This window comes from Bufo bufo, chromosome 1, assembly GCF_905171765.1.
Source record: "Bufo bufo chromosome 1, aBufBuf1.1, whole genome shotgun sequence".
In the NCBI taxonomy this organism is placed as follows: Eukaryota; Metazoa; Chordata; class Amphibia; order Anura; family Bufonidae; genus Bufo; species Bufo bufo.
This window is the reverse complement of record NC_053389.1, coordinates 148,485,581-148,500,201: the sequence shown is the minus strand read 5'-3', so window position 1 is coordinate 148,500,201 and position 14,621 is coordinate 148,485,581. Positions and strand designations below refer to the sequence as shown.

At 44.0% G+C, this 14,621-nt stretch overlaps 1 protein-coding gene across 1 annotated transcript in view; it reads right to left on the bottom strand.

The window, feature by feature from the left end:
* DISP3 (dispatched RND transporter family member 3) overlaps positions 1–14,621 on the bottom strand; it is a 144,479-nt gene that overhangs the window by 17,878 nt on the left and 111,980 nt on the right. Inside the window, exon 14 of the mRNA XM_040430370.1 lies at positions 11,388–11,515. Within this exon, the coding sequence (XP_040286304.1) occupies positions 11,388–11,515 (128 nt within the window). The remainder of the gene's footprint in view (positions 1–11,387; positions 11,516–14,621) is intronic.

Here is a 14,621-nt window from a genome sequence, read left to right as displayed (position 1 = left end):
ATTGTTTCAGCTCTGTACATAACCAAAACATATGCTAATGATCCACCCCAGGTAAGTTATAATTAGAAGTATCCCTTAGTCCACATTTTATTAAGCCATAGAGGTGTAATATAAATTTGGTGTAAAATGTTAAATTGAACCAAAATGTGGTTAACATTGTGAGAAACTAAACTAAAATTCCCCAGTGTATTATCCCAATCTTCGGGACAAATTCCTGGACAATCATTTTGCCAAGCCTTTTGTCCCAGGGAGCACATATTATTAAATCGTGTTTTAAACAAAATTTTATAAAGTTGTGAAATCTTAACTTTCTGAGCCCTATCTCAGCATTAATGAATCCTGACTCTCCTATACACATGCATGTTTGGTTTAGCTGAACTTGTATGTGTATTGAGTGGGGAGAGAGGAGAAGCCGCTACCAGACACCTCTGGCTGCGGCTTATCTCTAGGGATAACAAAAGGATCGGACATAAAACTATTTATTTCACCTGATCCTTCAGGAGCTCCCCATAATTAGGTTCTTGGCAGGTTCAGACAACAATACACTAAATAGTATGGGGGCCTTGTAAAAACTGCATTCCCATTCCTTTTTGCAACATGCAGTCCTATGTAAAACCAAACATTACACGCTTTGATGTCGTAATAGCATATTGTAATTCACATCTATGCTATGAGCATGGGCACCCCAGAAAGGAGTAACAGAAACATTAGATTTCCTTTGTAGATCCTGACCACAGTTGTCTCCATATCATCAGGTGGGGTGTCTTTTTTTTTGGTGGTTGCTTTATTACTCTTCTAGTTAGTGCCCTGCCGAGCTTTTATTTCAGGGTATTACATCTAATCTCTCTAAGAATATTTTTTTTGGCCAAGGCTGTGAGTACAACTGCTGATTCCCACTGTTGTTAATGCGATGAGACGTAGTTTTTGCTTCTTAATTAGCTGCTGTATGAATTTGCTTTAGTCTTGTAATAAAATCACATCTGTGTCTGAACGGCCCTTATGCTCTGTGTTCAGTACTCCGGAGGAGGCTCACGTGTTGATTATATTGATTCAATTGGTGAGCTGCTATTCTCAAAGGAAAAGTAATGCAACACACCATTGTTGTCTGTTTAACAGCTGCCAAGTGCCATTTTCTGCATGAAAGTGAACGTGCTACGATCTAAACAAGGTATGTGAGAATTAGCACATGGAAGACTAGCACATTATCTACAGTTATAGAGTTTATCATTCCCCCAAAGGTTGTTTTCTGGCGTAATTAAGGTGCAAACCTTGTGTTTGCGTCTTTTTAAATGTCATTGCAACTAAATTTAGGCATAAGTGGTGTTCCTACGTTGCCCTCGGACCTAGTTGGCGTAGATTTCAGTTTAGGTGCATGGGCTGCTGGAGGATGCGCCCAATTTATGACGAGACATGCATATCATCATAAATTAGGCACATCCTCCAGGCAGCACAGGGGATATCATAGGCTGCTTTTTAAAACGCTGGTCTATAATAAATTCGAAACTAAACATCCAGCACAAATGGATATACAATTATATTGGGTTCAATGTAGAAATCGAAAGTCCAGCTGAAGTGTAACCCTAAATTATAAATAATCTTTAATAGTATTACCAAGACAAACATAGGTCCTAAAATGTCCAAACCTGGGCGTGTCCACCAAAAAAGCCTAGTGGGGAGTAGATAACCCTAATGATGGTCCTAAGCCTAGGCCCTGTGCCCAGGGGCGAATCCTGAAGGTGGAGACCCCCTGTCCTCAAACCTAACTGGCAACTCCTAGTTATCCCTACTGGGGAAGGGCAGATAACCAAGGGATGATTGGTGGACAGGTCAGGTATGGACAGAAAAGGATACAAAAATTATGCACCTTGTATACAACCCTATTGGAAATAATATCAAAAAGGTACACGGTGCAAGAGACTACATGACACTAAGTTAACGACACCTGAAAAAATAGCACAGACGTATCTGTGTAAACCCCAACGCGTTTCCCCCACTGTGTGGGATCATCAGGGGGTAAATGAGTTGTTCTAGATAATGCTTATAGATACATGTCTGATGGTAAGAAGTCCACGTTTGGACATCATCAATGCAACCATGGGACATAGAGGGTGTCAACTGACGGTCAAATGAGGGTTTCAAGTGACGGCCAATAATTAAAAGATTGGACCAGATGATCTTACTGGGAGAAGCGTGGGGAGGCACAGATGGACAGCAGCAGTCTAGGGAAGCTGTAATCGGCTCAGTGCTCAATGGATATAAACACGTTTTCTGATAAATTCTATCTGATAGACCTAGATTCGCCCTCCTGAAGGAGTGTGACCAAATGGCCTGACCAAATCCAATACAGTTTATAAAGATGATAGACTTAGAGGGCGTGCTGAGTCAAATAACGCCGTCCCTGATGATACACACGCCATAAATCCTGCGTGCCTATGGATGTTGCCAGGGTGCTTAACCTCCCATGCTGGATGCAGCCTCTCCCAGGGTTGGACCATCAGTGTGTATCATCAGGGACGGCGTTATTTGACTCAGCACGCCCTCTAAGTCTATCATCTTTATAAACTGTATTGGATTTGGTCAGGCCATTTGGTCACACTCCTTCAGGAGGGCGAATCTAGGTCTATCAGATAGAATTTATCAGAAAACGTGTTTATATCCATTGAGCACTGAGCCGATTACAGCTTCCCTAGACTGCTGCTGTCCATCTGTGCCTCCCCACGCTTCTCCCAGTAAGATCATCTGGTCCAATCTTTTAATTATTGGCCGTCACTTGAAACCCTCATTTGACCGTCAGTTGACACCCTCTATGTCCCATGGTTGCATTGATGATGTCCAAACCTGGACTTCTTACCATCAGACATGTATCTATAAGCATTATCTAGAACAACTCATTTACCCCCTGATGATCCCACACAGTGGGGGAAACGCGTTGGGGTTTACACAGATACGTCTGTGCTATTTTTTCAGGTGTCGTTAACTTAGTGTCATGTAGTCTCTTGCACCGTGTACCTTTTTGATATTATTTCCAATAGGGTTGTATACAAGGTGCATAATTTTTGTATCCTTTTCTGTCCATACCTGACCTGTCCACCAATCATCCCTTGGTTATCTGCCCTTCCCCAGTAGGGATAACTAGGAGTTGCCAGTTAGGTTTGAGGACAGGGGGTCTCCACCTTCAGGATTCGCCCCTGGGCACAGGGCCTAGGCTTAGGACCATCATTAGGGTTATCTACTCCCCACTAGGCTTTTTTGGTGGACACGCCCAGGTTTGGACATTTTAGGACCTATGTTTGTCTTGGTAATACTATTAAAGATTATTTATAATTTAGGGTTACACTTCAGCTGGACTTTCTATAATAAATTCCCCCCGTCCCCCAAAAAATCTTCATATTTTGACTGTTTATTCCACAAACTCAGTATTTGGTTATCTAAAACCAGAAAGGCTGTATCAAACTTGATATAGAAATGACCCCTTGAGCACAAAATGCAGGGACTTACGGTACATTTCTATGGTTATATCAGTGAGAAAGAAAGTCCTGGCAGGGTAATATGTAGACATTTCCTGGTATGATATCTGAAAATATCAGTGATGCTGACAGCCTGGAACAAAATAGCATAAAAAGTTGTTTCTACAGTTTTTTCTTCTTAAGGGCCTGAGAAGGAAACTGGTATACAACCATTAACCACCTCAGCCCCCGGTGCTTAAACACCCTGAAAGACCAGGCCACTTTTTACACTTCTGACCTACACTACTTTCACCGTTTATTGCTCGGTCATGCAACTTACCACCCAAATGAATTTTACCTCCTTTTCTTCTCACTAATAGAGCTTTCATTTGGTGGTATTTCATTGCTGCTGACATTTTTATTTTTTGTCATTAATCGAAATTTAACGATTTTTTTGCAAAAAAATGACATTTTTCACTTTCAGTAGTAAAATTTTGCAAAAAAAACGACATCCATATAGAAATTTTGCTCTAAATTTATAGTTCTACATGTCTTTGATAAAAAAAAAATGTTTGGGTAAAAAAAAAATGGTTTGGGTAAAAGTTATAGCGTTTACAAACTATGGTACAAAAATGTGAATTTCCGCTTTTTGAAGCAGCTCTGACTTTCTGAGCACCTGTCATGTTTCCTGAGGTTCTACAATGCCCAGACAGTACAAACACCCCACAAATGACCCCATTTCTGAAAGTACACACCCTAAGGTATTCGCTGATGGGCATAGTGAGTTCATAGAACTTTTTATTTTTTGTCACAAGTTAGCGGAAAATTATGATTTTTTTTTTTTTTTTTTTTTTCTTACAAAGTCTCATATTCCACTAACTTGTGACAAAAAATAAAAAGTTTTATGAACTCACTATGCCCATCAGCGAATACCTTGGGGTCTCTTCTTTCCAAAATGGGGTCACTTGTGGGGTAGTTATACTGCCCTGGCATTCTAGGGGCCCAAATGTGTGGTAAGGAGTTTGAAATCAAATTCTGTAAAAAATGACCTGTGAAATCCGAAAGGTGCTCTTTGGAATATGGGCCCCTTTGCCCACCTAGGCTGCAAAAAAGTGTCACACATCTGGTATCTCCGTACTCAGGAGAAGGTGGGGAATGTGTTTTGGGGTGTCATTTTATATATACCCATGCTGGGTGAGAGAAATATCTTGGCAAAAGACAACTTTTCCCATTTTTTTATACAAAGTTGTCATTTGACCAAGATATTTATCTCACCCAGCATGGGTATATGTAAAAAGACACCCCAAAACACATTCCTCAACTTCTCCTGAGTACGGGGATACCAGATGTGTGACACTTTTTTGCAGCCTAGGTGGGCAAAGGGGCCCATATTCCAAAGAGCACCTTTCGGATTTCACTCCTCATTTTTTCCTGAATTTGATTTCAAACTCCTTACCACACATTTGGGCCCCTAGAATACCAGGGCAGTATAACTACCCCACAAGTGACCCCATTTTGGAAAGAAGACACCCCAAGGTATTCCGTGAGGGGCATGGCGAGTTCCTAGAATTTTTTATTTTTTGTCACAAGTTAGTGGAAAATGATGATTTGTTTTTTAATTTTTTTTTTCATACAAAGTCTCATATTCCACAAACTTGTGACAAAAAATAAAAACTTCCATGAACTCACTATGCCCATCAGCGAATACCTTGGGGTCTCTTCTTTCCAAAATGGGGTCACTTGTGGGGTAGTTATACTGCCCTGGCATTCTAGGGGCCCAAATGTGTGGTAAGTAGGTAAATGACCTGTGAAATCCGAAAGGTGCTCTTTGGAATGTGGGCCCCTTTGCCCACCTAGGCTGCAAAAAAGTGTCACACATCTGGTATCTCTGTATTCAGGAGAAGTTGAGGAATGTGTTTTGGGGTGTCTTTTTACATATACCCATGCTGGGTGAGATAAATATCTTGGTCAAATGCCAACTTTGTATAAAAAAAATGGGAAAAGTTGTCTTTTGCCAAGATATTTCTCTCACCCAGCATGGGTATATGTAAAATGACACCCCAAAACACATTCCCCAACTTCTCCCGATTACGGAGATACCAGATGTGTGACACTTTTTTGCAGCCTAGGTGGGCAAAGGGGCCCATATTCAAAAGAGCACCTTTCGGATTTCACAGGTCATTTTTTACAGAATTTGATTTCAAACTCCTTACCACACATTTGGGCCCCTAGAATGCCAGGGCAGTATAACTACCCCACAAGTGACCCCATTTTGGAAAGAAGAGACCCCAAGGTATTCGCTGATGGGCATAGTGAGTTCATGGAACTTTTTATTTTTTGTCACAAGTTAGTGGAATATGAGACTTTGTATGAAAAAAAAAATTAAAAAAAAAATAAGCATTTTCCACTAACTTGTGACAAAAAATAAAAAATTCTAGGAACTCGCCATGCCCCTCACGGAATACCTTGGGGTGTCTTCTTTCCAAAATGGGGTCACTTGTGGGGTAGTTATACTGCCCTGGCATTTTCCAGGGGCCCTAATGTGTGGTAAGTAGGTAAATGACCTGTGAAATCCTAAAGGTGCTCTTTGGAATATGGGCCCCTTTGCCCACCTAGGCTGCAAAAAAGTGTCACACATGTGGTATCGCCGTATTCAGGAGAAGTTGGGGAATGTGTTTTGGGGTGTCATTTTACATATACCCATGCTGGGTGAGAGAAATATCTTGGCAAAAGACAACTTTTCCCATTTTTTTTATACAAAGTTGGCATTTGACCAAGATATTTCTCTCACCCAGCATGGGTATATGTAAAATGACACCCCAAAACACATTCCCCAACTTCTCCTGAGTACGGCGATACCAGATGTGTGACACTTTTTTGCAGCCTAGATGCGCAAAGGTGCCCAAATTCCTTTTAGGAGGGCATTTTTAGACATTTGGATACCAGACTTCTTCTCACGCTTTGGGGCCCCTAGAATGCCAGAGCAGTATAAATACCCCACATGTGACCCCATTTTGGAAAGAAGACACCCCAAGGTATTCAATGAGGGGCATGGCGAGTTCATAGAAATTTTTTTTTTTTGGCACAAGTTAGCGGAAATTGATATTTTTAATTTTTTTCTCACAAAGTCTCCCGTTCCGCTAACTTGGGACAAAAAATTCAATCTTTCATGGACTCAATATGCCCCTCACGGAATACCTGGGGGTGTCTTCTTTCCGAAATGGGGTCACATGTGGGGTATTTATACTGCCCTGGCATTCTAGGGGCCCTAAAGCGTGAGAAGAAGTCTGAAATATAAATGTCTAAAAAATTTTACGCATTTGGATTCCGTGAGGGGTATGGTGAGTTCATGTGAGATTTTATTTTTTGACACAAGTTAGTGGAATATGAGACTTTGTAAGAAAAAAAAAAAAAAATTCTGCTAACTTGGGCCAAAAAAATATCTGAATGGAGCCTTACAGAGGGGGGGATCAATGACAGGGGGGTGATCAATGACAGGGGGGGTGATCAATGACAGGGGGGTTGATCAATGACAGGGGGGTTGATCAATGACAGGGGGGTGATCAGGGAGTCTATATGGGGTGATCACCACAGTCATTGATCATGCCCCTGTAAGGCTTCATTCAGACGTCCGGATGCGTTTTGCGGATCCGATCCATCTATCAGTGCATCCGTAAAAATCATGCGGACATCTGAATGGAGCTTTACAGGGGGGTAATCAATGACAGGGGGGTGATCAGGGAGTCTATATGGGGTGATCACCACAGTCATTGATCATGCCCCTGTAAGGCTTCATTCAGACGTCCGGATGCGTTTTGCGGATCGGATCCATCTATCAGTGCATCCGTAAAAATCATGCGGACATCTGAATGGAGCTTTACAGGGGGGTGATCAATGACAGGGGGGTGATCAGGGAGTCTATATGGGGTGATCACCACAGTCATTGATCATGCCCCTGTAAGGCTTCATTCAGACGTCCGGATGCGTTTTGCGGATCGGATCCATCTATCAGTGCATCCGTAAAAATCATGCGGACATCTGAATGGAGCTTTACAGGGGGGTGATCAATGACAGGGGGGTGATCAGGGAGTCTATATGGGGTGATCACCACAGTCATTGATCATGCCCCTGTAAGGCTTCATTCAGACGTCCGGATGCGTTTTGCGGATCGGATCCATCTATCAGTGCATCCGTAAAAATCATGCGGACATCTGAATGGAGCTTTACAGGGGGGTGATCAGGGAGTCTATATGGGGTGATCACCACAGTCATTGATCATGCCCCTGTAAGGCTTCATTCAGACGTCCGGATGCGTTTTGCGGATCCATCTATCAGTGCATCCGTAAAAATCATGCGGACATCTGAATGGAGCTTTACAGCGGGGTGATCAATGACAGGGGGGTGATCAGGGAGTCTATATGGGGTGATCACCACAGTCATTGATCATGCCCCTGTAAGGCTTCATTCAGACGTCCGGATGCGTTTTGCGGATCGGATCCATCTATCAGTGCATCCGTAAAAATCATGCGGACATCTGAATGGAGCTTTACAGCGGGGTGATCAATGACAGGGGGGTGATCAGGGAGTCTATATGGGGTGATCACCACAGTCATTGATCATGCCCCTGTAAGGCTTCATTCAGACGTCCGGATGCGTTTTGCGGATCGGATCCATCTATCAGTGCATCCGTAAAAATCATGCGGACATCTGAATGGAGCTTTACAGGGGGGTGATCAGGGAGTCTATATGGGGTGATCACCACAGTCATTGATCATGCCCCTGTAAGGCTTCATTCAGACGTCCGGATGCGTTTTGAGGATCGGATCCATCTATCAGTGCATCCGTAAAAATCATGCGGACATCTGAATGGAGCTTTACAGGGGGGTGATCAGGGAGTCTATATGGGGTGATCACCACAGTCATTGATCATGCCCCTGTAAGGCTTCATTCAGACGTCCGGATGCGTTTTGAGGATCGGATCCATCTATCAGTGCATCCGTAAAAATCATGCGGACGTCTGAATGGAGCTTTACAGGGGGTTGATCAATGACAGGGGTGTAATCAATGACAGGGGGGGTGATCAGGGAGTCTATATGGGGTGATAACCACAGTCATTGATCACGCCCCTGTAAGGCTTCATTCAGACGTCCGGATGCGTTTTGCGGATCTGATCCATCTATCAGTGGATCCGTAAAAATCATGCGGACATCTGAATGGAGCTTTACAGGGGGGTAATCAATGACAGGGGGGTGATCAATGACAGGGGGGTGATCAGGGAGTCTATATGGGGTGATCAGGGGTGATCAGGGGCTAATAAGGGGTTAATAAGTGACGGGGGGGGGGTGTAGTGTAGTGTAGTGGTGCTTGGTGGGACTTTACTGAGCTACCTGTGTCCTCTGGTGGTCGATCCAAACAAAGGGGACCACCAGAGGACCAGGTAGCAGGTATATTAGACGCTGTTATCAAAACAGCGTCTAATATACCTGTTAGGGGTTAAAAAAAACACATCTCCAGCCTGCCAGCGAACGATCGCCGCTGGCAGGCTGGAGATCAACTCTCTTACCTTCCGTTCCTGTGAGCGCGCGCGCCTGTGTGCGCGCGTTCACAGGAAATCTCGCGTCTCGCGAGATGACGCATATATGCGTGACTGTGCGCAGGGCTGCCACCTCCGGAACGCGATCCTGCGTTAGGCGGTCCGGAGGTGGTTAAAGACTATGTACACCTCTGAGGGCAATTTTATTTTATGATTGCATTTTACTCATTTTAGGCCAAAAATCATTTTTTGAATTGGTCTTTATTAAAAATATTGAGCCGTTCTGTCACAAAGGGTTAACTGCTTTTCTAGCTGTGTGTATCTGTAATGACCGGCGTCACGCAAAGGGAGGGAAATGGGAAGGCCCTGTCCAAGGGAGAGGGAAAGGTGGTAACCCCTGACTCACCTTGCGGCTGGCACCTGACTGCCCTGACATCCCTAGACGGGTTCCTCACCCGTACGCCGATCACGTGCCCAAACCCTGGCTTTCCCTAAGATGAGCCCTATGTAGTGAACGGGGCGGTGGGATCACTAGTCCGCACCACTGACAATAAAGGAAAACACCAAGGAGAGGACAGACAATACAGACAAAACATATAATCCCAGGTGGGCGACAACAGCAAACCACCAAGGCCCAACAGGGATCCGGAGGGTAACGTTCTGGAACAACAACCAGGGAATACAGCTACACAGCTCCAGTGGGTCAGTATAGAAGTCCAGGCAGGAAGCTCTATATCTGGCAACCAGAGAAGTGGGAGATGGGAATATAAGGAGGTTGGGATTGCTGGACAAGAAACAGCTGAGGAGGAGAAACTACGGATCCCTGAGTGAGCCAAAAAGGATTGCAAGGCAAACCCAGAAAGCTACCATTACGAAACTGTCTTTGTACATCGAACGCGCAGCCACCCGCTGCGACTTCCTGACCCCGGGTATAACGGAGTCAGACGTGGCTCTTGACACCCTTGTGACAGTATCCTACTTTCACTTTCACTTTGTGCCGGAGTTCCGTGAAATTTCCCCAACCTGTGAAATTTCCCTACCCTCGTCACTTCCTGTTGTGACACGGCCGCACCGGCCAACACTGCGCATGCGCCGGGAGCCTCAGCAGCGGTTAGAGGGTAGGGAAAAATTACGGGACAGTGCGGCTAACTACTCCCGTCAGGATACACTGTGCGTGCGCACCAGCGGACAGGGACATCTCTTATACCGAACATCCATCCAATCACCGCGCCTGCGCACTGTGGGGGTAGGGAGATCCGATGGCCATTTGTTCTATTAAATATCCCTACCACTCACTGCGCACGCGCGGTGTCTGATCATCTGGAGCCAGTTGAGAGGTAAGGCGCAAAAGAATTAGGTGGCCTCTTCTCCCCAACTCTGGTGTGAAATTTCTCTACCCTGTCGTTGTGTGCCTGCGCGGCACACCTCCTTCCAAAGCTGGGAACGTAATGTCCGGTGCGGCCGCGTCACAACAGGAAGTGACGAGGGTAGGGAAATAACATGGAACACCGGTCATCAAATAACCCTTATCTGTAATTTACTAAGAGGTCATAAACACTTATTTAAGCCACATTTACACTTGCGGCAGTGTGATCTGGCGGGCAGTTCCGTCGTCGGAACTGCCCGCCGGATCCGCCGATCTGCCGCTGACTGAAAGCATTTGTGAGACGGATCCGGATGCGGATCCGTCTCACAAATGCATTGCAAGGACGGATCCGTCTCTCCGCTTGTCATGCGGACAGACGGATCCGTCTTGTACATTTTTTCACATTTTTACCGGTCTGCGCATGCGCAGGCCGGAAGGACGGATCCGGCATTCCGGTATTCTGAATGCCGGATCCGGCGCTAATACATTCCTATGGGAAAAAATGCCAGTCTTCAGTTTTTTTCGCCGGAGAGAAAACCGTAGCATGCTGCGGTTTTCTCTTTTGCCTGATCAGTCAAAACGACTGAACTGAAGACATCCTGATGCAAACTGAACGGATTACTCTCCATTCAGAATGCATTAGGATAAAACTGATCAGTTCTTTTCCGGTATAGAGCCCCTGTGACGGAACTCTATGCCGGAAAAGAATAACGCTAGTGTGAAAGTACCCTTATCAGTAACTGAGCTATAATGAGTGTTTATAATGTCAGACAGCAGGGATAAGGAGCCCGTCAGCTCCCCAAATTAAGATCCCTCTATCACAGTATTTCAGCTCTGTACAGAAAAAAGGACTCCATATTTTTTTAATAAAGACCAATTGAAAAAATAATTTTACCTCATAATGAGTACAATGCAATGATAAAAATAAATTGCCCCCAAAGGTGTGCATGGCCTTTAAATCGTGACCCTAATTGCACATAGCATTTATACATTTAAAACCTCTAACATGAATGCGGCATGTAATGGCGGAGCTCAGACTTACCTTTCTCAGTGGGTACATAGAAAAATCCTCTGTTTGACACATCTGACCCCGATCCAAGACATCCGGAGGCAGAAGCGCACACTCTCCCATGAGTGGGGTTTTTATGCACCAATGTAAAATATAGCTTTCTGTGGAGAAAGGAAAAAATTTAATAAAATTAGTCAAAAATAATAATAATAAAATAAAAATTTAGAAGATAGATCGCTTATATATTCCAAAATTTAGTACAACCCCAGAATACACAGACACACACCAGTACTGTGTCCTCTGTCGGTCTGCTGACCAACAAAGGTGTGGCTGCCCATGAATCTTGTACTTAATACACTTTGCTACTGATCATAGGGGGTTAAAAAGGTGACACTCTCCTTCCTCTACATTGCAGTGAAAAAGAACAAAGATCAGGTGTTGTCTGCTTTAGAAAGGCCTCCTGAGACTAGCCTGGTAAAAGTGTATCACTTGGCTAGGACTGTCAGCGATCTGTTGGGATATCTAACAGTAAGGGGCACATTTAGGCATTTTAGACGCCAGCCGGCCTCTCCAAAACTTCGGCGCATCCACCACAGCTTCTAAATGTAAGGCAGCTTCCTTGCTGTCTTACATTTAGACCATTTTCTACGTCTAAAACAGGCATAGAAAATGGTAAATGAGACCCTGTCTGCGCCACGCCCACTTTTGGTGCGAACGTCGAAAAGTGGCAGATTGCAACAAAGGACCTTTTCACCACAATCTGTGCCAATAATACTCCTAATTTAGGTGTATTTCTGGTTAATAAATGACCCCCTAAGTGCTCAGGGTGTAAAGTACAACTGGCTTAGTTGCTTGTAGAAACCAATCAGATTCCACCTTTCGTTTTCAAAATGAGCTGTCAAAAATGAAAGGTGGAATCAGATTGGTTGCTATGGGCAACTAAGCCGGTTGTACTTTACACCAGTTTGATAAATCTCCCCCTTAGCGCTACCACAGGAGAAATGAAACACTACACATCGTCCATTCAAACCAGTGGGTTTTCAGAGCAACACAGTACAGGCCCTCCAGGGCAAGAGAACGTCTTCATAACTGCTCTCCTCGGGGCCGAGATGTGAGGATCATATAATTCAGAATTGTATATTAAAAAAAGCTTTAAACTGGATAACCCCTTTAAGAACACAATTTTCCTTTCATTTTACAGCACATTTAATGTAAGCCTATTGTGTGACAGGCAAGAAGCAGATATACAGGAAATCCTGGATTTTCTTTTTAATGTTAATGAAGCCACAGATGTTAACTTATTCCAAGCAGCACTATCAAAACTTTAATAGCTGCAGACTTGGCTTTCTACTTTGTAATTTCAAACGCTGTAAAGTGACTATAAATGTTTTATCAATTCAATGTTGAATATTCTGCTCAGAAGACTACAGCAAAGATACAGCAAAAAACATCAAAACCCGCAGAACAGGCCCTCTCATTCAGAAACAGCCTTCGATAAGCTCTTAAAGGGGCTGTGCCAATAGGACAACCCGTGACCACTATCCCCATTATAGACTATGGAAGGCATGGGGGATATGGTATTCCAGCCCAGGACCGTCCTAAATGCTCCAGAGTGAGGAACCAAGGCAAAGAGATGCTCCTGCTTTAGAGGATTCGGCATATTAATTTGAAAGGACACTGTGTAATATCACTTTTCTCCTGCAGTGCAGCATCTCACAGCTCCCCCTAGTGGTAGCAGCTGATCACTGGTAGGATCCACCTTCTGGACTGATTGCATTCCAGTACATTATGGGGGTCATTTATTAAGACCAGCATTTTATACGCCAGTCTTAATATCCCATATAGCTGGCGGTGGATCAGTTGGAGTTATGAAGAGGCGCCGGCCTCTACATAACTCCAGCGGATCCACTGCTGCTTCTAAGGCCTCATGCACACGACCGTTTTTCGGGTCCGCATCCGAGCCGCAGTTTTTGCGGCTCGGATGCGGACTCATTCACATCAATGGGGCCGCAAAAGATACGGACAGCACTCCGTGTGCTGTCCGCATCCGTTGCTCCGTTCCGAGGCCCCGCAAAAAAAATAGCATGTCCTATTCTTGTCCGTTTTGCGGACAAGAATAGTCATGTCTACAATGGGCCGTCCGTTCCGTTCCGCAAATTGCGGAAGGCACATGGACGGCTTCTGTTTTTTGAGGATCCGCGGTTTGCGGACTGCAAAAAACGGAACGGTCGTGTGCATGAGGCCTAAATGTAAGACAGCTTCCTAGCTGTCTTACATTTAGACCATTTTTACGTCTAAACTAGGGGTAGAAAATGGTACATTTTTTTCCCCCTTTTTGCTAAGACAACTCCAGCCGCCATTTTAGACAAAATTTGTTACCACGAAGCGCGAGGAAATTCAGAAATTAGAATTAAATTTTTCCTAAAATTAGGACCAAATTCCGAATTTCGAATGCTTTGCTTCGCTAAACACTAATGCTGTTACTAGGGGCACTCTCACCAACAATAGTAGGTACAAGGTGATACAGGTGAGTGATGTCCTTAAAGGGAATCTGTCATCACAATTCTGGACTATTATCTACAGTACAAAGCAAATACTTAGTAGACTGTCAAAAAACACTCAGCAATTTATACACACAGACACGTTCATGCAATTTTGCATCAAAATGTAATTTTTTCATAAAAATACAGTTTATGTAAGTGGGTAAAGTGTAACCCAAACAGAAAGTTATGTACTCCACTCCTCTTAAAAATAAAAGTTCCACCTGTACAGAGTTCATGCATACCACTTAGGTCTTACGTTACACGCATACAACTTCTTAAAATTACTAGAACGATGAAGACAATATAAAAAGATATACAGTATCAGTGACGGTACATAGAGAAGTAAGGGCCCCATAGCAACGATCAAACCCACACAGGACGGAGGGGTTTCCGCCTAAACTCTTTTCAATGACCCTTGGGCCATTTTTCCACTGCTTCATTTGCTAAAGGTAGTTCCTTTAGGGCTAATGCACACAAATGTATGTACTTTTTGGTCCGCAAAAAAAAAGGGATCCACAAAAAATACGGAAGACATCCATGTGCATTCCGTATTTTGCAGAATGGAACAGCTGGCCCCTAATAGAACAGTCCTATTCTTGTCCGTAATGCAGACAATAATAGGACATGTTCTATTTTTTTTGTGGAACGGAAATACGGACATACAGAAATGAAACGCACTCGGAGTAACTTCAGTTTTTTTTTTGCAGACCTATTAAAATGAATG